The sequence below is a fragment of the Trachymyrmex cornetzi genome, unplaced genomic scaffold (genome assembly GCF_001594075.2).
Source record: "Trachymyrmex cornetzi isolate Tcor2-1 unplaced genomic scaffold, Tcor1.1 scaffold147, whole genome shotgun sequence".
NCBI classification, from domain to species: Eukaryota; Metazoa; Arthropoda; class Insecta; order Hymenoptera; family Formicidae; genus Trachymyrmex; species Trachymyrmex cornetzi.
Genome location: NW_017296059.1, coordinates 5,333,671 through 5,360,845, shown reverse-complemented (window position 1 = coordinate 5,360,845; position 27,175 = coordinate 5,333,671). Strand labels below are relative to the sequence as shown.

General features: G+C 37.0%; 1 protein-coding gene across 1 annotated transcript in view; it reads right to left on the bottom strand.

Annotated features, from left to right (window-relative positions):
* The window catches only part of LOC108757798 (nephrin), a 412,797-nt gene that overhangs the window by 16,595 nt on the left and 369,027 nt on the right, over positions 1–27,175 (bottom strand). Inside the window, exons 5-9 of the mRNA XM_018502383.1 lie at positions 20,207–20,297; positions 19,970–20,082; positions 16,846–17,012; positions 8,265–8,409; positions 4,242–4,372 (exon numbers count right to left, since the gene is read on the bottom strand). Coding sequence (XP_018357885.1) covers positions 4,242–4,372; positions 8,265–8,409; positions 16,846–17,012; positions 19,970–20,082; positions 20,207–20,297 — 647 coding nt within the window. The remainder of the gene's footprint in view (positions 1–4,241; positions 4,373–8,264; positions 8,410–16,845; positions 17,013–19,969; positions 20,083–20,206; positions 20,298–27,175) is intronic.

The window sequence follows — 27,175 nt, the reverse complement described above, 5'->3', positions numbered from 1 at the left end:
ATGGTAGTGAAATTGATTGATGTACGGCCCGCCGAATTCTCGACATCCACCTTCTCGCAAACCTACGTTCACAGGTACACACATCCATATATTTGCGCTCACGCTTTTCGACTCCTTCGCGCTCTCGCATTAAGATCCGAACTTGTCGGGCCGAACTCGCGTGTAAGGGAAATGCACTCGGTAAATTCGCAGCGCGGAAGCCGTTATCCTTGGCGCTCGTGCAATCCAATCGATGTATGTACAAAAGCCACGACGCCGATATACGAGCGCATCAAACAGCGGCGAGACGACGTGGAATTTTAAGTTTGATCGATATCGTCTCGTGCTAGCGAAATCCATTCGCTGGAAATCAGGAAGTAGAAACATTTTTTTCTTTTCAATGTTATTTTAATGAACATCAAATACGTTAACGTTCCAACACGACTGACTGAAAGTTTCTCAAAGAAGACAGCGCGATGTATTCGCTGTTAATTCTTGTACTTTCTGTAAAGAATGGATTCAAACTGTCTCTTAATAGGAAGTGAAGGTGCAAAGCTAGATACGAGAGAGAGACTCAACGGAGTTCGAGATAAATTCTTGATCTTTCTGCGTGTTCACGAGGACAACGGTATTAATGGGACTCTTCCGGCAGTACGCTCGGTCAATCCACTTTGCGAGAAAAGATGAAGAGTTGAGAGAATCCTTTCAGGCTCTCTCCTCGTCTAAACCGGCCGGCCGATTGGCTCGTCGATGCTGCAGGTAGGTACAGAACTTCTCTATTGTCCCCGTGAATGATAGAACCGACTTAATCACTGCACTCCATTATGTCGGCTACCCCACATTTCTTTCTTCGCCTTCTCGATTTCTTCCTCCTTTTCGCCTTATTCTTTCTTTGGCCCCTGTTATTTCCGTTTCTCTTTCACTTTCCGGTTCCATTCAATCCCTCCTGCTCGTGCGTCGTTTCCACCTTCCTGCCCCTCTCCCAAGTTCACCCTCCGACCGTTCATGATTCTTTCTTCCTCTTTACGATTGCCACTCAAAAGGTTACCGCTGCTCGAAACGCTTTTCTAAGACCCTGGTGGTGCCGGATCCCGGTCCGATTGCTAGCTCGGGATTGATTGGCAGATAGAACGTGCCAACGGCCCTTATAATTCCTAGGCAAACCTTTCCGGATGAGTGAAAGGGATCGCCGAATGAATGAAACATTTCGTTTGCGAGCCGAGCGTAAACGTAAAAACCAACCTCTTCGAAATTTAAATACAATCGCGTTCAAGACTGGAAAAATAAATCACATGAAAATAAATCAATGTAAAAATCAATCATTTTCGTTGTTATAACACTTGATGTGTGTATCTTTTAATATACGCTCATATTAATTAAAATGGTCAATTCGGAATTTGGAGAAAACAAATGGATATCAATTTTAAACTCTATTAAAAAAATAATCATTTGGAGAGAAGAACGAGCGCATTATGTCAAGAAATCTTCGGCGCTCATCTCTTATACTTAAACGTACTATTCTTCTAGAAGAAAGGCGCTCAACGTATCCGTTATTTCCGGAAGTTCGATAATCACCAAAAAGTCCAAGTATGGTACACATATGTGTGTGTGATCGTAGATAGTTTTAAGAATTGGTTTTACGATAATGGCGCGAATCAGGTGCGGTTAGATAATCCAGCCGTCGTTTGATACGTACAAAGACTAGGAGGAGCTTAGCTAGAGGGTGAGAAGCGGATCGCGCGACTAGAAGACGATCCGCAAGCAAGAAGAAGTCGTGAGCGAAAAATGCAGTAGGGGGTAAAAGAGAGGAGAAGCAGAGGTGGGGATGACATAGTCGGTGCGATAGTCGGGCGCTCTCCCTCCGGAATGAAGTCGGATCATATTTTTAAGATGCAATTTCGAGGGAAATCTCTTACGCGGTAGCAGCTGTTCGCCGCCCACCGTTAGCCCGTTTCCTGCAGCCCTTCGCGACGTATATCCGGCAAAAGGTCGCCGTACGACGAAACGAAAAGAGGGTGGGAGCAAAGAGAGGAAAAGAGATGGCGGAGCAGCGGTGGATGAATCGGGTTAAAGTGAACGACGGAACACGGGAGGGATATGAGGCCCCGGGCTGATCCCGGAAAAGACCGGGAGAAAGCTAATGCATCGCACCGCGCGCTCCTGCAGGATTCCTGGCTAGCGTAGCCGATGGTAATATAATTATAGCGTATACATGTGCACCGCAATCTTCCGCCAGGTGTTATGGCCGTTGGATTAATACATTAAGATCCGCGGGGGTTGAAAGGGGGGAGGGTGCGTTGCTTTGAAAGCTCGAGAATACAGCGGATCTTCCATTTAAGGTAGCAAACAAAATTATGAACGTGTGAGTTTTAACAAACGTTCGTTAAACATTCTGTTGAATACTTTAGGATGAGCAAGAAAGATTGTGAGAAATTGCGATAGTTCAAAGTACAGCGTATATTTCTGGAAATATTGGCTGTGTATATAAATTTAATTATTAATCATGAAGTTTAGGAAATTATTTTGATTTTAATTGAAAGATGCCTGCATGTCAAGCTTTTTTTTTTTTACATACGATGGAATGTGTGAGTTAGTCAGTGATCCGATAAAAATAACACGCTATCATTTATAATCGCGTCTTGACTTGAATTAACTGAACTGCACCAGCGCATTGAATTTGATCAAATTTCTATTTTGGTCATCAATATGAAACAAAATAATAAGTCTCATAAAGTTTGTGCTTAAACGTAGAAAGGTTATTCTTATCGAGAGACAGTTAGAGAAGAAGTTATCAGAGACGCCAATGGAAATTAACGTGCAGTTATTTATAATCGCGCGACTTCGTAATTTAACCGAGTTAAATGTCTGCAGAATTGAACTTTATTAACAGACTTTCGTCTGCAATCTATATCTTTTTCTGCGCAAGCGAAATTTCACTCTCAAATTTCTTCAAAATAAAAGAAGGTGGAGTATGGTTCTAAAATATCTCTTTCTAAAATATTTTGTAATATCTAATCCTAAAAAAACTTTTCTAAAGAAAGAAAAAGGTCGAAAAAAATTAAAAAGAAAAAGTTGAAAAGTAAATTGAATTTCTCCACATTTTTTGAAAGCCTAGGACAGTAAAAAAAACTTGGACTGGATAAAAAAAGACTCAGATTGCAGACGAAGGGAGTAAAAATATGATTACGGACAGAGTTAAAATATAACAGTGTAAACGAGTTACACGCGTATTTCGCGAACGTCTCAATATCCTCACGTATCGTTAAGAGACTTGCGGGGACAACGAAAAATTAATGTACAGCTATTCGTGATCACGTGTCACGTGTACCGCGTGATTCTGAAGCCGCAGCCGGTGATCGAGACGATTAGAATTCAGGAAGTGTGCTTCCGTGGCAGTCACCGATACACACAGGCCGAAGTTTGTCGCTGATAGTCCCGAATACGCCTTGGGAGCGTTCCTTTAACTTCCGTCTCCGCTGCAATTGCCGCGCCGGTAGGTTGTATACACAATGCGCAACGGAGGCGACGGCGACGGTGGCTACGTTTCAAAATTCAGGTAGTGTTGCCTGGAATAAGCAGGCAGACGGTCTCTCGAGGCAACTATCTCTCGTATGAGCTGGGACCGACTAACGTTGGTTACGCTTTGATACCCGTTTTACGCTCGTTGCGCGCCTTTTATTTTCCGAAATACGATAACGTCACGAATGCGAGATAAATCATGTACGGCATTCAATCTGGCTCGATATAGCTTCTCGACGCAACGTTAAAAGTGACATTTAAAATTGTATAACCCCGATCGTTTAAAACAGGCAGAATAATTAGAAACTATCTCGTATCTACCGGATGCTTAAAGTAAATTATTGATAATGCAGCGAAAATATAAAATTATAAAATGCTGTCTATCGTTGTACATAAAATTATTTATATTGCTTTTATTTGCCGCAAGTTTGAGGGTAAAATTCACGATAGAAAGTTTCGTTATGAAAATAGGCTTGTATCGACATGACATTGTGTCGAAGGCTTCTCTTCACGCGTCAATATCGTTACGTGGTAGCTCATATATTATGCAAATAAAGGATTTAAAGTTCTACTCAATGTTCGATGTACGAAGTGAGATGAGAGCGTCACACATACCGACGAAACCTACCATGAAAGTCTTCCTATATGCGGATACTGCATAAAATTTACGTGATGTCGTATTTTCGGAACCAGCGTGATATCATAAAAAAGAAGTATACGAGAATATATTTAAGAATCCTTACGTCGTGTATCCAGACGAGCTTGGACCAGGGTGGGTTGGCTCTAATATGGCACTCGAAGTACACGTCATCCCCTTCTTTAATGTCCTCTGGGCTTAAGGTCGATCCGAGGTTTAACGATACTATCGGCGGATCTGCAAAAGTAAAATATTAAAACTTTTCTATATTTTATGCACTGACAAGGAATATTTCAGGATTGCGTACATATTTTGCTACATCAATCTCTCTTTCTCTGGCTGTTTATTAATATACAATTTTTGTATCTTAACTCTTAAATGCCATTTCGATATATGGCATACCTGACTTTCCAATGCTTTTTTCATTACTTATAACTTTTTTAAAGATATTTACATTTATACTTGGTAATGTTCTTTGATGTCTAGCGTTTCGATAAAAATAAATTTTTCTATAATATGTCCATTTTTATGAACGTTATAAGCAATCGATTTGACCTAGTATGTCATACACCAGTGTGTTCCCGTGTGAGGCGTTCAAGGGTTAAAAATGGCATTAATATTAGCATAAAGGAGAAAGGATAGAGAGACTGATGTTACGACATGCTTCGCTCATTCGGATATTTTATCGTGAAATATATATATATAATATTGTGTAAATATAAGTGATAAAAACTTCGTAAATCGCTGTTTTCATTACCGAGATCGCGCACACATATCTCGATGTCTGTCGGCGAAGCTACGTCCGCGAGGCATAATCTTCAACCTCTCTCCCCATTAGCTCTGATATTTTTCCTGCCCGTGAGACTCTCAATAATATTTCGCGCCGTAGCTGGTAGATGTCTTCTAGCGGATCACATAGTTACGGATAGCTGCCAGCAATCAAGCCTTTTATTTGCTCGTGATATCTGGCATTTACTGCACATTAGTTTAATACCGTGCCCCTCCGATTCATTTTCATAGTTCACTTGCGGTGTATCTCCTCGCGAAGATTATCGGATTTATCGTCCATCGTAATAAATTCGTTTTCTAAGTCAACCCAATTTCTTCCCAGAACTATATATTTCCGGGAGATAATATTAAGCTAATATAAGATAATAAAAGCTTAATCGCGTCGGTTCATCCTTGACTGAATTATCAATGTCTCCAAATTTAACAAATCTCGTTACTAATTTATTGTCTCGTTTTTTTGTTCGTTTATAAATTACGGCAAGGTTCGTTAATATGAGAGAGAGAGAGAGAGAGAGAGAGAGAGAGAGAGAGAGAGATTGGAAGGAATTACCGGAAACTCAATCTTCTCTAGCCGTTGTCTGTCGGAGACGACGGTGACGGCGAAGCCGAGGGGTCGGCCGCATCAGAGGCCGAACTGTCTCTCTGAGACGGTGTAATTCCGAGTCCAGACTTCGTAGGAACGGTCACCGTAATCGAATACGTGACATGACACCGTTTCCCGTATTCTGCAGTTTTTCCTATTACGCGAATACTCGTCCGTGCTCCTTACGTATTTCCCGGTCGCTATATTTCTGCTCGACGTACAGGTGCAACGGACGCAACCGGACAGATGAGAACGAACGATAAACCGTATGGAATCGAGAAATTTATCTCCACCGAAGTAACGCGCGCGCGCGCGCGCCTCTGCAAAATTGAAAAAAACTATCTGGAGGCGGCACGCGAATCTTCCGCCCGTGTCGCACTTTTTCTCCGTTATTTATATGTATTACACAATTAAAATGAACATACGGTGATATACGGCATCCCGCAGCATCGTAAGAGTGGTCTCTATTCTATCAAGGATTACCTTTGCGTCCATGTTCGTGGATATAAATTTATATCACGATGCTGGATCGCTCCTTTAAAGAGTATTCGATTTATTGCATCAGTACTGCTAACCCAAAAAACTCAAAAGCGTAAGAAGCTGAGAAAACAAAATTTAGATTAATAATTAGGTTCAGATAATAAAACTTACTCAAGAGATAATTTAGAGATTTAATTTAAGCACCATCAGCGGCTCGTTTAGGCATATTAAATTTATTCTTGGAGCTATATGCAATATTACTATTTTATTTTATTTCATATTACTTGTATTAGATTAATTTTTGCTACTAATATTACTATTTTATTTTATATCTATTTACTTTCAAGATAATCAAACATCGATTTCTTAAGTATTATATTTCAAAAGACTAGATCACTTTTGTATTTAACCTTCCATCGGCAAAATTAGACTTTGATGGCACAGTTTATTTTTTAATTGTGAATTCTAATAGATAAATTTAAAAATCTGTAAAAAATAAATAAAATATAATTCAACTTTTGTGATAATAAATACTGATGTTAAAGTTTTCACATGTAAGAATTTTTTCAGATCTTTATATAGTCCATAGCAACACAAAAGTCTGCATTGAAGTTCGAAGACTCAGATTGAGAAGGGTGAAAATTTCACATTGTCGACGGATTGAGTCTTTATGTTTTTTTTGACCATTTTTACAATAAATCGACTGTCATAGTTTTATTAAAATGCTATTACTAACTCCCGGCAATATTAGGTGCTGGGAAAAATTTCGCTGGCGATAGATTAAAGACGCCGACACGGATGACGTTTGCGCAGGAAAACTTTCGAGATTAGGAATCGCCGACGCCTTAAACCGTTTTATCGCAAGCATCAGTAGGGCGGTTTGTCTGCGACTTAAAGAACCCCGAGAGTCTGTGTGCACGTGTAAAGTCTGCTTTTACACCCACACAGCAGTGTGGCAATAAAAGTGTTATTATTTCTTCTGACGCAGCTTTTACGATTGGTACGAAATTTATAATCGTTGTCCACGCGTTATATGTATCGCGCGGCGCAAGTGATGAATTTTACAGGGTGTCGTATAATAATCTCGCGAGAAAATAGTGAAAACGTGAGGTAAAAAATTTCCAGCTACGCAATCATCTTCCAACGCGGTCGAATATAAAACACATAAACGTTCGTTGAAGATTTCTAGAACGATAACACCGAGACCGCAACTCATTTGAAGAACGGACACCGCTAGATGGAACAAAATGCGCCTTCCTTCCGCAGCCTCCCTGGCTGTGTGTTGTCATTCCTCGTTTTAATATACACTGAGAAACGTGCCATAACTTTCGATAAGTCGAACGTAAAATTTACGAGGTCGGATAAGCGCAATTGCGTGGTAAATTTCATGAGCGCTTGGCAGACTGGACGCAACATATAACATTTCTACATCGCGCTTATAATTACTTGAAATAAATAAGAGAGACAGAGAGGAAAAGAAAGACAATATCGTGCTAAAACGAGATGAAACCGCTCGATACTGGAAAAAAAAAATTTGAACGTAATTATCGGGATAAGACACGTTTAGTACTTTTAAGGTCTAAAGAATTACGAATCTATAAGAGACTAAAAATATCGAGATCTCACAATATCTAGCATTGCCTATTGCATGAAAGGAAACAGAAATTGCATTAAATAAAAAAGAAGAATCTATGGAAGTGAAAGAGCTACTTGGCTATCAGTAAACGAAAGTAATAGAGACATAAAACGTAGCCAGAAATTATGACTAGGTTTATAGTGATTAAATTGAAATCAGAATTGAAAGGCTCCGACTCGGCGTCGCCGAATTTTTTACAGCGATTTGTAAGAAATCTCGCAGAGAGCTTTTTATTGGTTGTAAAAAAAGGGGAAGCAGCGTGAGACGTGAAAAGGAAATGATGCGTGAATTCGGAGGATGGGAAAGGTGCGTTTTGGTGTGCGGAGTAAAGACTCATAAAATCGTACGATTCGGGACTCGAATGAAAATGAGATTGAGGATTGTCGAGTGGTTGTTGCAGTTTCTTCATTTTCTTTTTTTACGACATATGCGTGCGATGACAATGAAACGAGTTAAAAGAGAACGAGAAAGGGGAGGGAAGAACAAAAAGAGAAAGAGAGATCGACAAAAGCTGTAAAGTACCATTCGTCATGATGTCGTATTCGATTTACCGCGATCAGTTTCGCGATCTGTCGGTCGTGAGCGAGTTTACGGTTCCGCGAGAAATTGGAACGTTAAGGAAAAATGTAATGTGTACTCACATACGACGTCGATCTTCCAGGACTTTTCGACGAAGAGTCCGGTCACGTTTGGATTCTCTGCTCGGCAGGTGATAGATTTCCCATGATCCTCCACACCCGGCTCGAACTCCACCGTGCTGACGGTTCGATTCTCGGATCTTTCCTCCTGCGAACCATCCAGGAAATTCAGTGAAATTATCTTTTTATCTATCACGCCGATTTGTTCGTGTAGTAAATCGCGCAGAGACCGTATAACGCCTTGTGAAGTATGTCAAATAAATCGTTTAAATATCACGCTTGTAAATAAATAAATTGATAAAATAATACTATATTTAAAATTGGAACATTATATATTAAACAATAAAACCTTATCATTTTCAATAATTTAATAACTGAACTTATTTAATTATTTAATAAATTAGACATTGAATAATTAAACTTATTTAATTAATTAGATACTCAATTAAATTTATTTAAAATTATTAAATAATAAAAGAGATAAAGAATTTAAGATATCCAAAGGCATTCTTAATTGGCTATTTATTACCGCGTATCTCCTATATCATTCTCTTAGTATCTGTTTGCGAAACTTTTTGTTTACTCATGTAAGTCAATATCAAACAGCGAATTGGAACGATTGAGGTCGGGACACGTATATGAGGAAGCTCATCGAGTAAGTCGACGTGGAAGTGAATTAGCACGCGCGTCTGTAGTATGGAGTGTATGCGTTTTCGCTCAGACGAAAGTCCTAGTTGCCAACTGCTATATTCTGTTAAGAAACTAGGTATGCTGAGTCGAGCTTCGATCTCTTGAAAACACGTTTCGTAGCTCGTAATCTCTCACAACGAAAAGTCATTCAAATTTCGCATGATGACGTGATGTGGAAGTAAATGCGCCAACACAGATGAAGCGCTTCGATTAGCGACATAAATGGATTAATATTTCGGCAAAATTAGCTCTTTGAGAAATAGAAAATGATTCTATATTTTAATATAATTTTTTATATGTATAGAATAGAATATATTTATAAATGATTTATATATGTATTTAATATATACTATTTTTTATGTTTATATAATTTTAATATAAATTATATAATTAAAATAATACTGATTTAATATGATGTGTAAAATACAAAAACATATATAAATCTTTGAGAAAAAGTTGAATTAGTGCCACATCAGAAGCAACAATTTAAAAAGCAATTAGTTCAGTAATTACTGAAATTTTGTTCTAAAATTTATTCCTGGATAGAATTATATTACTTAATATTGTTACAGTCAACTTATTGTTGCAATTATTACTTTGATAAATACTTCTACACTAATATTTAATTTTCTATTCAGAATTTGAATGTACATTTGCATTCAATTCGTTGCCTCGCTCTTATCAAACTTGTCTCCAGAATCTCTATCATTTGTGTTAACCTACTAGAGTTTACAACGGTTAGGTTTCACAAAACCCAACAGGAGGAAATCGCCATCCTGCCTCCCGATTGTCAGTCGCTTCGCACTTTAATCATTATGCTAATCATACAACTACTATGTAGGTCAAATTTAACTCTCTGAATACGTCATATTGTCGGGAATATCGATAAATACTAATTATTGTTTTATCTTCTCTTTGTCTTATAATACATATCTTTATGTCTTAGTTGCGCATCTTTACAATGTTACATCATGCTGCGATATTAGAATTATTAATAATAATGACAGCATATATCCCGCATAACTCGCGCATATCTCTTTCTCTAATTTTCATTCGTTTTATTTCAATAATACTTGAAACCGTAATTATGTTTTAATAAGTTTCTTTCTTTCATTTTGAATGATAGATTGAATATGTAAAAAAAGAAAATTTTAAATTTTTATTTTAGAAATCACTGACCATAGTGAATAAAATACAAAACTAAATATAAAATAAAAAAGAATATATTTAATGGATTATATATATATATATATACATAATTCCAAAATCATATTTAAATCCTTATTAGATTTTTTTTCTAAATATGTGACTTTATGAATGTAAGAATATATTTCGAGGAACATCTAAAAACACGGATGTACCAAGTGCTAACATTGACAGATACTGAAGCCAGAAGAACGCACGTGCCAGAGGAAACATAAATAAGAGAAAAGCAAGAAAAGAAAAAAGTTAGGTTCTTTTATTGGATTATTTTTATTCTTTAATGTAGTGGCTGTTATTAAATTTATATGTTAAAATGTAAGTATATTGACACACATCAGTGCTATCTGTGGATTGTATTACATGCTTCGATCAAATAAGTAACGATAGGAGAAATTTTAGTGGCAAAATTCATATGCGTATTAGAAATTTAACATATATAGGATGTTATAAAAGAAAAACAGATATTATATATACTATATTTTAAAACGTAGAATAATATATAACAAACGAAATGCAAACTATACACTGAGAGAAAAGATTTTGTTATAGGAACAAATCAAGGGAAAGCAAATGTGATATTTGTTAAAAAAACAATCGATTTGTTACGATTGCAAATTAATTCGTCAATGTAACAAATAATCAATAGTATCGCTAGTAAATAAGAGGCTCTCATATATATATATAAAAGTCGTAGACGGTTGCAGGGTCTCAAATCGTAAAAAATTGATTAATTCTAGTCAAGTATTCTCCCTATATTTGACCTTGTGCTTGGTCGGTTTCCTACAACTTAAGACTCCACGATCATCTACGAATTCTATGTAAACGAGCTAAAGTCTATCCAAAAGATAGGTTAGATTCTATGTAGTTTGTTTCTGTTACTAATAATTGGTTGGTATAGCAGACTAGCAGCAATCACAACAACATAATTTGTTGTTACATATTTACCGATCACCGGTTAAAGGTACTGGTGGCTTGCTAAATTAATAAAATCCTTTCTCTCAGTGTACTTAAAGAAAACCTGTTCTTTCGCGACTCACATTGCTGACATTACTACGTACAAATATATGTAATGTAATAATAGATATGAGTTACAACAACTGAAAGCATAAAACACGATGAAAATTAAATATTTCCTTTTTCGAAAATATATATTATAAATTTCAGTAAAAAATTGAATGTGTACTCCATTAGAATGGATGCCAGCAACGAAAGGATTAAGGGGTGCAACACGCGCAACTTCAACCGCGCTTTCCGTTTCGCATTCATCAGAGAAATAGAGAGACAGAAATGGAAAGAAAGAGAGATAAACAAGTATAATTAAAAAAAAATAATCTCGCGGAGAGAGAGAACGTTTCGAAACGTTCTCGCATGGTATAATTCCGTGGCGCAAGATGGCGAGGGAAAACGGAACGGGGGAAAAAGGACGAGAAAAATCTGATTCGACGCGCCACTCGCCATGGTTAATTTCGGTTATATTAGGTTCCGCAGAGGTGGGCCGTAAGCAACCGTGGTAACATCTGTCGGGAATTCGTCCTCGCTGGTTCTCGGACGTTCAAAAAAGCTCCAAGTCCTGCCGACGTGGCGAGAATCTTTCCTGAGCACCGCGGATTCTGATCAGGGATTTCGCTTATTTTTCATTTACCGAGGAAAAGCGAGAGCTGTCCGCTGTGTATATAGAAGAAGATAATCGAAACCGAGAGACGAGGGTACAATACTTGAGAATAATAGATAAGCACAAGTTCCTGTCTTCAAATAATTTTTAATATTATATCAAAATAAAGTATTAGAAGTTCAATTATTGCTATGTAATATATGTCTCTTTATAAACTACACAAAATAAAATAAAATAGTATATTGCAATAATTTTAACGATGCGTTTATGACCATATAAAACTTTTTACCGAAACACAATCAATCACTTGATATAATATATGTGGATATATACTCAATTTAATCTGATACAATCAATTTCACCGGATTATTCAGTCTGATATAATTAATTTTGCCCAAGCGATACTATTTTCCGAACACATTGTTCTACCTCATCGAGAATACTTAGTAACAACTAATTACAATTACTTATTATTAACAACTAATTACATTTACTTATTATTAATTTATTAAATATATATAATATATATCATATACATATTATTTATTATATAGATCTACCATATTTTTACAGAAAATAAAAGAGACATAAATGATAGTCAATTTCGAGATATATTTCTTATATTACTGTTATCGCCACGTCTCGTATCTAATTTGAAACGTACACGATGCACGCAGCAATCGTTTGCACTGTTAATCAGCAAGTATAACGGAGTTTTCGCCCGCTCCGGGAATACACTTTGGAGCTCGCGATACGCAGAGACGCCAAAATGTCGTTAAGCATTGCGGCCGGGATTCGTTAATGAACTACGTGAAATTAATTAGAGCCGCACGTCAACAGCGCCCGACACAACGCCGACTCTAAAGTGCGACGCGTTGGCGTGTACGCGAGCCAACGCGCGGAAGTTACAGCTCCGATTCTAGATTATCGATAATGCCAGGCCCCCGGGGCCGTGTGTATCTAACTATCGCGATTCGAGCCATCCTGGCATTGGCTAGTGAAGTTCTATAGAATGCCCGACGTGACTGAGGTACTCCTCTATTCGCGTCTAAACGCAAGTACGACGAACTTCGGGACATATTCCGAAGAAACCATATCAAGAAAATCGAACGATTATTATTGACATCCATAAGATATTCTTGAATCGGACAAGAGCGGAAAAAGTAATAAACATTAAATATAAAAAATCAAATGTATATAAAAATAAAGCATGAATATACTTGTTGCTTTGTTTAATTCGAGGTCGCCGCTCTATAATAATTTAATTTCGCCGATTTTTATTTGATACTTTTGACACTAAAAATTAAAAGGCCTATAATGGTCGAAGCTGGATCTTCAATAATTCAATCTTGAATTACTATATATATCATATGTGTATTTGCATATATATCATGTTGTAGTCTTTCGAACTGCGCGCCGAATTGTTTTTCCAGACTATAAACGCAATTAAACTATTCTAGTAACAGCGAATTAAATTTACAAGCAATTTTAATAATTTGATGCTACAATCAGACATCATATTATAAAGATGTTAATATGTTGAAAACATATTAACATATAGGCTTTTTAATTTCGTTATAGGCTTTTTAATTTCTAGTACTGATTGTGCTCTCACATATGTCTAAAATAAAGATTCTTAATATTGATACTTTTGATATCAATTGTTTCTAAATTGAACTTTTTATTTTAATACATAGCCAAGAGATTTTATGTAAGATACAATGTTCTATTTTTTAAATATTAAAATATCTTCATAGCTCTTAAATGAAGATATTCTTATAACATTCTGATACAAGCGAGATAAAATAAGTTGAGTTGAATAGACTGACCTATATCCTACAACGCGTTTCATATTCTAAAAGATATATCAATAGAATCGACACCATATATATAATATCGTAACTTTATGGACATGGAAATTCAATCGACAATCGAGACAATGTGTGATCTAGTATTAAATAACTTTCTCGAAAATTTCATTCTAATTGTCAAATTGATACACGAAATTAATAATTATTATTTAACAATATATCAACAATATATTATATATATGTGTATATTATATATATATATATATACACACATACACACACACATACACTCAACTGAAACAGCGATTTATGGAGACAACATAATTTTCATAATTATACGTGACATATCTATCCCATCGATTTGGCGTTTCATTCATTACGCCGTGATTAATAAAAGGCGATTCCCTGCGGGTCGGGTTTCTTGCCCCTGCTCCGTTCGGATGTAGTTTAGCAGACACTCCAGGAAGCCAGGCAGTAATGTGCTCTTGACGATACATACATTATCGGATAATGTCGAATATTCCCATCGGCCCGAACGCGGATTTTCGCACTGTGCGTCCGCTCTCGTAACAACCGCGTCTAGCGGAAAGGGCTTTTAGTATCGTAACATTTTGACAAGTATTATGCAACTCGCAGTTACAGCACCGCAGGGAGTTTCTGATGCCACTCCCTGAAAGATCAATATTTCCCTCTCGAAGGAAAGAAAAAAAAAATCGCACAGGAACGTCAATTCTTCTTTTACAGTAATATTTTGTTAGATATACAAATCATATTATATTTTGTTCTTTCGTTTTTATGACAATTTAAAACTAATTCAAACAGCATGTGGCTTTTTATCATCGGTATTAATATAATTTCATTTATAGTCTGAGCACTAATGTAAACTTTTTCTTCGCACAAAATTAGATATTTTCTTATATAATTCTTAGTTTCGTCATAGTTCATATCTCTAATGATCGCTATGATTATTTGCGCATTTATTTTTATAATCACTATAATTAAATTTCTATTTCACACGTGTTTTTTTAATACACAAATTCAAATACCTACTTGTGTATATTTTTGCATTCTTTCGAAAGCATTAATCCCGTTTTCTCTCTCAAAATAAATGTAAGTAAATAAATTACAAATAAAAAGCCCTTTTAACGTACGTTATGTGAAATCATAATGCCCCACATTTATTTTGATATTTATAGCAACATTGTCATGCAACGTGCGCGATAGATTAATGTTCCTCGTGGCGCCCAGGGTGTTCGCGTGTTCTTCGCAACTTGCTTTTCGCCGCCATTCGTTTAGTTAAACGTGGCAAGTAGACATCGCCCTTCGATAGTCTTAGCGCGGCGTTTGTAGAAGAGAGACGTAAATGTAAAGTGGATGTTCGAGCCGGGATCGACTGAATCGGTATAGCTTAATTGGCAATTAGCATACCGCCAATGAAAATATCTGGAGTCGACAGGTGTGGCTGCTTAATTCAATCGGCGCGTCTCGAAAGCTCCGATCTTCGCCACTACAACCACCACCACCAACACCTCCACTAATGTCGACGCTACCGTCGTTTTCAACTTCCCTTTCGATTCGCTTTCAACCTACTATCACAATCGGATGTGACTCCGAGCTTGGATGAATCCAATCCGTTTGGGAAGGGTACTAGTTCTTTATTTGTTCCTGGTTCCTTTCTCTTCTCTTCCTCCATCGCTCTTTTCCCTTTCTTTTGCTTTCTCGTCTTCCTTCTTTCTGACCCTCGCGGTTCTTATGACTGTGCTCCTCTCGCGAGAATCTCTCCCAAGGGAAAGATTCGCTATCGAGGGGTGTAGTTATCGGTTCCCCGGGGCGTATCGACCTTTTAACCTCGCGTCCCTTCTCGCATTCGCGCCGTCATCGGCGCCAGCTCAACGTCTCATTCTTAACAAACTCGGAAGCGGCACGTAACTCTCGAAAGTGTTGGTAGAAAATTGACTCGATTGCGCGATCTCACCGCGTGACGTATTGAAATACATTTTTTATGTATTATTTAAAGAATCACGTCATCGTGTCGGATATTTTTTTTAGTATCAATAGTGTTAGCCGATACAAATGGTAAACTAATTGGCGCAAACAAGTGGCAATTTCGAGGAAAGATTGCCGCAAACAAGAGTGCCTTAACTATTATGTGTACTGGAGAATTCCTATTCAAACACACAATAGATTTTTCTTTGATAAAATATTCCTGACAAGTATCCTTTTACAAACGTGTGAATAGTTAGCGATATATATTCGAGTTATTGCTTTGAATGCCATAATTCCTTGGCTTTCAATAAAGAATTTTTATTAGCTATTTGCATTAATATTTCAAGTTAGAATTTTCTTTTCTAAAATGCAAAAATAATAAATATAATATATTATAGGACCGTAATAACACAAACTATAGAAATCAAAGCCTTAAACGGTCTAGCTGGATCTTAAATGGATCTTGTATGATTCTTGTGTGAATTTATATACTACGTATGTAGTCTCCAGAAACGTGCGCCGAAATGATTTTTTGGTCTTGAAAACGCTAACTCTACTAAACTACCGCAGTAATATCACGAGTTAAATTGACTAGCAATTTAAAAAAATAATGTCGAATAACATATTAAAATCTGTAAATAATTAATTCTTATTGCGAAAATAATAATTTATTAATTGTATGATTTTTGATAATTTAATTGAAAGGCTTTTTAATATGTACAGAAATCTCTACAATCGTATCTATACGCATTTACGAGAAAATACAATTGGACAAAGTCCCTAAGCTTTATAAATGAAAGTTTGAAACAACGAAAATTGAACCAGACAACGCGTTATCGCGTTATCTTTCCACCCGGTCTTTTTTAAACTCCTAAAGTCAGCGACGGCGATTAATTACCGAGGACCCGACTGGAGGATAATAAGCAGCTTACTCGTTAATTACATGCTTCTGCGCGCCATGGGAATTACGTGCGAATCGAATCGCGTTAAAACAACGTATTAGCAAATAAGTCCTGATTAATCAAAGAGAAAGGCAGTCGAGAGAAAGTTCGCGCCTCTGGGATTAGGCCGCACCGTTCAGTATTTCACAAAAGTGCCGGAACAAAAATGGAAGTGACGAGCCGCGAAAGAAAGCGGGAAAAAGCGGCTTTTGTGCCGGGGGACAAAAGATACGGGATATACCCGTAGTATAAGCCACGGCAGGGAGGGGGATAAGCAGCAGCTACTTCTAGGTCGAGGATCCGCGCAACTCGCTGTTATACTTCTTATTTTTCTTCCTTACCGTCGTGTGCTTCAGCTGTCTTCTCCGACCCTTGTACCAGGTTATCACCGCGGGTGGCCTTGAACCAGTGGTCTCGCATTCCATGTCGTACCGTTTCCCCGCCAGAAGAGAATCATTGCCGATCCCTTTTCTACCCGGTCTTCTTATGATCACAGACAGAGGTTTCACTAAACAAAAATGACAAACTTTAAAGACGCTGTCTAGTTGTATGTCCATGCTACGTCACGTTCAAGTATAAATTGAATTGTCACATCGGACTTTTCCAGTATCAATATTCTATTACTACGATAAAATCTGACCAAATATTTTAATACAATAAAATTAAAATATAATATAATATTATAATTAATATAATATAATATGCGCGAAAAATAAAGCACAGCGCCGATATAAGTATTCTCAAATTATCAATATTCAATCAAGAACCAATTTAATCAATTATTTGAAAAATTTGAAATATGAATTAATTATAATTCCATGTGTAATATTAACATGAATATTATACATAATTTTTTAATTTCTTTGGCCAATTTATTTCAGAAATTTATTTCTTAACAAAAGCGGTCTTTTTGTGAAATTCTCTAATAAGTATTTTGCAAGTCTTCAAATAAATTTGTAACACTATATTATGTAAGGATTACATGTATAAGAACTGTTCTTGTCAGATTTAAAGCTTTCTGATAATAATAAGTATCATAATAATGTAACAAAAAAACTTGACAGTTTCTATTTCGAATTAAAGATAGCCTTGAGGAATTAAAAATAACCGATAAAAATATGTGTGAGAGCTAGTCTCGTGTCAAATCACTGAAAAGAGATCTGGCGTTATGAAATGATAAATGGCCGACCTGCAGCCACTTTTCACTTCTGGATGAAGCTTCGGTATTTCGCGTCATATTGATCGCAACGTGGAAACAATTACGTAAGTTAAACAAATATTTTCCACGTTGTTCGAGTGGACGCGTTTAATGAACATTTATTCGGCAAATATTTTTCCGTAAAGGATTAATATTTAGTCATATAAATACGTCACGCAGTATCGTCTCCTCTGGCAATTGAATATTCAACCATCGCCAATCATTACTTCTGATCTATTATTAATCATTTGCTCTTCTCGTCAAGTCTCACATGTACGCGTGTACGTTGAAAAACTACATCGTCCTAAATTTTACTCCCGAAGTGACGATCGTTCTGACGGCCAATAAATCTAGGTTTCCAATTCGTTGGTGTCGACTAGATACGATTCGTTCGTTCGTTCGTGAAATATGAAAACTGTGAACAGATATTTCCATACGCTGTTTGCGATGCACTTACTCCGATAATAGTGGCACGTATTCATTATTCATTATCTTTACATGTTACCATCCTTATTACTAGTAAATTGTTTACATATTGACGCTACGTTTATATGAACGCTAAATATTTATTGCTCCATTTACGTAATTGAATAATTTATTTTAATGAAACGGAGTGCTAGTTTTCGTAGAAATAAATATTTCATATAAAAATCGGACCATTTTATTAGAGATATTCAATTACATATATACGCGCGCGCGCATGTGTGTGTGTGTGTGTTTGTGTCTATGAACGTGTAAAATTTGCGTTCAAATTCAAACGTTTGTGTAAAAATATGAATTCATACATTTATTAAGTAATAGTATTATAAAAGAGCAAAATAAATATAATACGAAACATTACGCGGTATAACATGAACGAACACGGTATTATTTGAAGCAATAATCTTACCCTGATAATGTTGGCTAAGTTAAATCAATTTTAAAGTTAACAATTTTAAGCACTTTGATGCGTCCGTCGATGCAGCAATCTCTCGCGATTGATGCACGTTGCCCCAAAGCACTAAGTGGATACGCTGTTTGTTCAAAATACGGTTTTTAGTTTTTATTGCACGGAAGAGAAAAATAAAATGACGAAATAAATACGCAATGGGCGCATGGGCACTTCGCCGAAGTAACGAAAATCAAAGAGCGTTTATCATTTAGGCTAGACTCCGGTTCGTTCCTCTTCCTTCAGAATTTCCTCTCTGATCGTTTCAATCTGCTATTTTTTATTCATCGCTATGATGGAGTCGCTTTTCGCTCGATAACCGGCCTGCAATTTCGTTAGTAGCTTCGACGACGTGATTTTTGAAGGACCTAATTATTGAACATGTATCGATCACCGTCTCGTACGGACTTCGACATTCTCTCGTGAAAAAGTGAAATTCTTGCTTCCATAATATATACACAAAAAGGAGCAAGATGGATGAAATCCTTATGAGAACGTCGGTGATGGATAACAGTCTAATCGAATCACCGACCGACAATCGAAGCATCGACCGATAGCGATTGAGGAAAAGGTCGCGTGGAAAATAGTAACGTCGGTTCAAGCAATACAAAAATCCCATCGTGTCACGCGACCTCGTTGGATAAGGCACAACGCGAGATAAGATTCTACTCACCAATTTTTCGGTTTAATACGAAAGTTATAGGACCGTCACCTTATCCCTATTCTACACCTCACCCTTAACCCACCCTAGACGGGTTAACGAAGAATTCTAATTTCGGAGGAGCCTAGAGGATAGTCTCGCTTTTCATGTTTCTTCTCGCTCCTTCTCGGGACGAGCGGCACTGGGTGGATTTAATATATTTCTCGTCTTATCTTGCCTTATCTTCCCTTAAAGGTGACTCACCCAGCGGCGAGAGAGCAAAGGATGTTAGCCCACTTTTGGTGTCTCGTAGATTTTATCTTTAATGCGCGACAAGATAGGCTCAGGGGTGAGGCCTCTGATTTGTTAGCTGCGTGATAAGCATTTATATTTCTCATCTTTGCTTTCATTAATCTTCCGTTCCTTTTAATAAAAGTATTTAGCTATTATAGACGCGAAAGAAACGTGACTTTCTGTTATGAAAATATTTTTCCGTGAATATTTCTGTCCTCGTGAATAAGAATTCTATTTTATTTAAATCATACAATGAAAGATATTCAAAAAATACTAAAAAATGCCAATTTGAGCCAAACACTTGTTATTATTGTGTATTTTAATATATATATATATATCATTTATTCAAAATAAATATTGAACCGTATACGTTTCGACCTATGAAAGATATTCAGGTTCACTTACAGTTGAGATCCAGAGAAATCGATGCCTCTTTTGAATCCACCAAGTCTGTGTTGCGCGCTTCGCAGGTAAAATTTGAGCCAAGGTCAGAGCGGCTGATGGGCTGCAGCGTTAATCTGTCAGTGTATCACAGGAAATTAAATAGATATATAAAACTAAACAAAACGAGAGCAAGATTTCCCTTACAATTCCTTCTGATATTTGCGAGAAAATATTAGAAAATCAAAGAAAGTGTCGTACCTATTCTCGATTACGTCTCCAGCATTATTTTCGTATTCTTCATCTTTCACCCGGCCGTTTATGAGCCATCTAACCATTGGTTGCGGCTTACCTGCAACAAATAAGACATTAACTTTATTTCAAGTTTTACACAATGAAAAGACTACTAAAACTTAATACGTGATTCCTTCAAATAATACTGAGTAAATATTTACTTGCAGTAAATAAATTTTAAAAATAATAGTGAAATCAAATTAATGGTTCTCACACCAAATAAACATATGTTACATTTAGTAAATGTTTATTTAGAACTATTCAAACAAATATTTACTAAAATTTAGTTTTTGTTTAGCGTATTGCGTTATCTGACAAAATATTCGATCTAGTTCGTGGTAAACAATTTCGCTAGCCAGCACATCCTCTGCAGTTATCCTCTGAATTAATTACCCCTTGCAAAAGTTCTCTGCATGTAATAGCTATTCCTCGTAATTATCATTCAGAACCGAAAAACGAGCGAGGAATGTTGCAGCGATGTGCGCTCGCGGCAAGCGTTCGTCAGAGAGCAGGAAAGATCGTATACACGGTGGAACGAGTTTTGCCGGGGCTACTAAGCGGTAGACGAGTTTCTGGGAACTTTTAAATTAGCCAATACCTCTCCTCTTATCCTTTCGAAGCTTTCGGTGCCGGTGTGCCAAACAAAAACTGGGAGACTTCTCGAGACCGCGCGTTCGATAACTGCAAGTTATAGGTTACTCCGCGCACCAACATAGACGAGGGCCAATAAATACGAGTTATATAACGGTTCGGGATATGCGGCGGGAACGATCAAAGTGATTGAAAAATTAAAAACGAGATTACACGGCTGACCCGTGGGGTCCGTACTCTCTCGAGAACAAAATGAAGTGTGCGCGAAAGTAAACACGGTTATACAGTTCGTTCATACGTCCTCTTACTACAAAATTATTTTTCAACTTTTCGCCTATTATCATTTTAAAACGTTCGATCAATACACTTTATTTCCTCCAAATAGAGAGAAGAATTAATGGCGTTTCAGCCGCGTTTTATCTCGTAAAATGATATCTATTGATAAAGAACAAAGAGAAAAAGAAAGAGAGTAACAGACAAATAGAGAGCGAGAGACGCAGAGAGTAAAAAAGATTGATGCACGAGAGAATATTAAATTTTTATATCAAATTCATTAAATCTTTTAAACGAGAGATATGTGCTGTATATAATTATCTTCTGACGATGTTGAAATATTAATGGTCTACAACTCTAGTGCGTACTGTACATCAGATTAGACTACCTTTAACTTTACTTTTACCTTAAATAACAAAAGTGCTGATTTGACGCTCGGAGATATTGGTATTTTATCGTGATATTAGTTTTATCTTTGCGAGCTACGTCGCGCCAATATTTGTACCTGGCTGGGGTTGTGGAATATGGACCGATGCGACGAACGAGGTGATCAAGGGAAAACCATGTAACGAGAGTAACCGTGGCTTATGCCGGATACGAACGGAGGTAATTCCTCTTACGGGAAATAGTGTCAGGGCTCTGCGCAATCTCGCTTCGTTTCATACCTATTAAAAATATGTTTTCATCAGTCTTTCTCCTCTCTCTTTCTCTCTCTCTCTCTCTCTTAGAAATGAGTTTCATAGATAATCATACAAGTTACTACGAGAATGTAATTTTATACCAAGCGTCAAAAAAATCTCACAAACATATAAAAATTATTAAATGTGCTAACAGTAATTTCACTAATTAATAATAAAAGACACACACGCAGCACTTTTTGTTTAATCTTATATTTGTTTGATTCCATAATTCTTTAAAGCGATCTGCACAGTAAATTATGTAATAACATTTAGTTAGAAACAAAAACCGCGAGAAGAAAATAGTGAAAATTTGGAGTTATGAGTCGTTGAAGCAAGATTCTTTTTTTTTTTACTTAAGTAAACACTGACCATGTTTTCAGCTAAACCAGCAATATAAAAAAGATCGTTTCAAGTACATCGTCTATCATCTGCATTTTTAGCAAACCGCGGAAATTCGTGTAGAAGCAGTATTGGTAAAGTGACGGCCATGAAAGGTTCGAATTTTCCCAACTGTGAAAAATGGGTTTTATTTTGTTTATGAAAACCGTTATACGTGTTTCCCATTAATCCATTCAATACCACTGGACCACATATGTCCCAAGAAATATTTGAAAAATTCCATTGGAATTACAAATTCTATCAAGTATGAAAAAAATGCAATAAACAAAGATTCGTTTTATCGCGAATCGTATACATATCTCAATTAAAAAAAAAACAATCTCAATTTAATTTGTTTGATTGCACAATAAATTTCTCTCTGGAATGTACTTCAGATTTAATACCGACATTTGATTATTTTTTTTAATAGTATAATTTTTTATTTCGTATAGAATGAAATATCGTTGTAGAAAACTTTTGATCTACACCGCAGTGTTACAGTGGTCATAAAAATCGCCGCAAAAATGGACGAGAGCAATTCCTCGAGCCTTAGAAAAAAAATGTGCCATCCAAATGCCATCGTTTCATTGTTATTCACGGTAGCGTGCAGTGCCGGAAACGCAATTTAATCAGGTCCAATGCAACATCGACGCGACACTTAAAATTGCAATCTGATCTTCAGCCGGAAAACACGGTGCACATATCCGACGTGAGAACCGGCCTGCCTCCTAGATTAGTTCCATATCATTGTTATTCACGATGCCCACCAATCCTGATTGCGTTTTAACCGTCTCGTTGCTTCTGAATCTCATCGTTCTCGCCCCCTCCGTTCCTCTTTCTTACGCGCTGCCGCCGTCTAGTGAACGCCATATTGCCGTCTCTCGAAATTAATTCCATCATGTTTATTAGGTTTTACCTGAATCGCGATGGAAATGTAATAAATTTGAAAGAGAAAAGAACTGTCTTCCAACTTCATTTTTTACATTTACGAATGTCTCTCATATCCACGCGTATCTTTAAAATCTTAATTAATTTCCATGAAACCTTAATCTTGTTGAAAATTTTCAAATAAAAATGTGAAAGCGAACGCTTTGATGTATCAACAGCTCTTTAGTTTAAAGAATTAATCAGTCAACAAATTTTGATCCAAATACCGGTATATTCGATCGGATAACAATAACTATGTAATTTGGAAAAAAATATCGCTAGACGTTTTTGGAAGAGAGAAAAATTTCAAATGTAGTTTTGCATGACAATTTATTTTCGGATCGATTTCAAATGACGAGTTTCCTTCTTGTGCACGAAAGTTTTACTGTTGAGAATTTAGACCAACAGTATAGGTTCCGTCCGAAAAGCCGCAGTTCTTCATTCGCACAAAAAATACAACTGTTCAAAACTGTCTTACGCTCAAAACTACCTCCGAAGTTTCCCGTAAATTTATAGCAACACTTGGAGATGTTTTCATACAAACGAGTATTTTATTACAAGAGCATGACATACAAGGGGGGCGAACTGCATTTTCCGCAAGTATCTGTTTACGCGTTTTGTTCTACGTCACGTAATAATAGCGTAGTAGCACGTGCGAGAGAGTCTTCAGTTTCATCGCCGCTAATTATACAAATCGCGCAATCTCGCCGCTTAAGGAAACTCCCGGAAGAAAAAAAATGGGGAAAAAAGAAAGGAAGGAAGAAGAAAAAGGAACAAACAGCCCGTTCGTCCGTGGACTGCTGTACGCTTAATTCGACGGTGAGCATTTTTCAGGGAGCAGACGGCGCGTTATAACGACGCGGCGGTCCCACTTAATTCGTAAGCTCAGCCGCTCGTTTGCATGAGTACTTAGAGACGAGCGAGAGGTCGGTCGTCGACCGTGGTAGTTGAACGGAATAACAGTGATGGCTGCGGGGGTAAGATCTCCGGCGCGCCCCTGGCGTTGACTTTAACCGCGCACAGACTATATTCGAACCCCGCAACTTCTAACCCTTTCCCTCCCTTCTCTGATACGACACCGGGGGCGACACAAGGCGATGCGATGCGATGCGATGCGATGCGACGCGCACCCTCATCCTCGCTTCTCGAATCCGACGACAACCGGTGCTATCTGCGCCGCACGGACCGACGAGACCGAAGGAGGACACTAAAGTGTGGATTTTAATCCGCGGATACCGGACGATATCTTCCGGGATTAAGACCAGGTCCGCAAGCGCACCCCAGTCGGCATCTAACAAGTTTACCGTCGGTTCGAACTCCGCTTAAAGCAAATACCTACTACGTCGGGGACTCGGTGAATCCTCTTGGCAGACTCAGCTCCTTTACTCCCCTACATCCCACGTTTCGTCATGATTTAGATGACTCCAGGTTCGATTAAAGCCGATCTTAATACTCTTTTCGCGTAGCATTTTTGCGGCGATTTTTAGTAGCAGCTGTCTTTTTTTGTGAATATTACACGGACAGAATTGCTTTTTAAAATTTACCCTGAAAATATGGTAGTGTGGTACAACATAATATTTTAAAGATTTTTATCATGCACTTCAGTAAAATTAATCAAACTTATTACATATTTTATTGTAGTTTTATTAATGAATGAGAGAATTTACATAAAACTAGGACTATTGTATATTTTAAGGGTAAACTTTAAGAAAAAATTTTTTCCATGTAGATATCAAAGAAACAATGATAATCTAATTCCTTGAGTTAAATAACGTTTCGTTTACATGTCATTGCGTATCAAAACGTAAATCCATTTCTGTAATTAATTTTATTTAGTAAATAACGTTCTCATATTAACGTATACATTTAATAAATAATAAACTAAATTGAGTAAAATTTAATACATTTTATTGGGTTAAATTATTTAACTCTATTGTTTTAATTAAATTAATGACACATTGAGGAACAGTAACAACCTATAGAAATGATTAAAAATAACTCAAATTGGGTATAATTTCACGGAAAGAAAGATTTGTTAAAACAACTAAAAACTTCATTGATTCAGCAAATTTACACATCCACATATCTGCGGACAGCTGTTTTTTTTTATGTTAAATTAGCAAAGTTGTATAGCTGAATAAAATTATCGATTATAGAAAATCATATTTGTTGTAAGTACAGCAAATTTGTTAATATAGCAAAGATACTTGGTACGAAAATCAATCCAATACGTAGATCAAAATTGAAGGGATGGCCGGAATAAAGGCCTAATTACAAAATCTTGATATCAATAAAAATTAAAATAACTTGCTACTTTTTTTTATTATACATAAATGGATACAATATTAAATGAATTTATGTAATATTTTTAAGAAGTTACATGTTATAAATCTTTTCTATTAGGATCAATATTACATGAAAAAGCTAATTGCTGGAAAAAGGGCCTAAGTAGAATTGTGTCTTTACAATTCCGCCCATCCTCTCAAATGTTAACAAAACATGCTAATTAAGATGATATATACTTTTGCTATTATAATGAAGGAAACATGTTATATTAGCAATTTTCATTGAAGCAAATAATTAGCTGAATTAGCATACTGCTTACAAACATAATTTCTTTGTTAAACCATCAAGTCTTTTTAGTTACAAATATTGAAACTCGTACAGCAAACTACAGCTTTACTGAATAGCTCAATCTATTTTTTCCTGTATTGTCATTATGAATTTAGCAGTGCAAAGGAGATAGAAATTCACGTTTAATAATAATGAAGACGTTCCATGGAGTTCGTAATTACAGATCGACTTAAAAGTTTGGAAAAGCGCGCGCTGAAACGGAGTATTTTGCAAAGAAGTCTGCGGATTGGGGAATGTTTTTGCTATCGACAGAGCGGTATAAAAAAAGGTATTACGGAAATATAAAAGCAGCGATACGTAGGGAGATTTTTGCGTCTTCGGCTTCGCGAAACCAATAGCTACGGTTATTACGCCCCCAATATCAATATTTTTGTCGTTCCTGTGATATCCGGGGTTTTATCGACTGTTGCATTATTGAATGCTGGATTTTCCATCGCTGAATTTTCCGGTAACATATAGACATCTCCCGGCAGCCAACTTCGTACAATTATGTCGCTCGCCGATTACACTAAAGCCGGCCATCGCCGTACGGCGAATTACTTACGGCCGTAAACGGGGCGGCTGCTCATCGTCGGCAGTAAATTTTATTTGAGATTATGAGTCGAAGGAAATTTACGACGACATTTACGCGCGACGTTTATGTGCGACATTTATATACGACCTTTTTCTTATCGAATTTGCTTCGATCGGCTATTCTTTCTCGCGCTTCATGGAAGATTTCGTACTTAAATACTATATATATATATATATTATACGCACATATATATGTGTCTTTATTCGGCGTTACGACTCCAGCGAGCAAAACCAGCATTATCTCATATTTTCATTTATCGCGCCGTATCTTATTTTCGATTGGAACTTTCGCGATTTACGAGTTTTCCGGTTTACGTGCATGCCCCCTCCTCCTATCCCTTCCAGAACTGGATTATGTTTTCCGATTCCCCCCACGGAGATGCGCTATCATATTCGAATCGTAGCGCCGATAGTTCTCTCCCGGCCAGCCGGCCGGCCAATATCGATTTCCACAGTAAAAACCCTCCGCGGTGTCCGACGAATATTTCCTACGGTTTCGCATCGCAAAAAATTTCTTCGCCGATGCTCTCTTTCTTGTTGGTGCGCCGTTCTTATCATCCCCTGGCATTTGATTTCAATACCGCGGCGAGCGCAATGAATTTTTACAATCGAGCGCTGCCCCGCGCGGATGCACCGCGTGGAAATGTACCTTTAACTGAAATTCGACTTTCCAAGACAATAAGCGGAAACAATGTATCAGAACGTACACGTATACGTAATATTATTGTATTAATCTCGTAAATATACAGCGAGACACTTTTAACGATATTGCAGATTGAGTTTCAAATATATATCTCATTTCAAATAAATTACCATCACACAATCATCGGAAATATTTAATTACTGCTATAAATTAGATTATGATTATCTGCGTCCAATG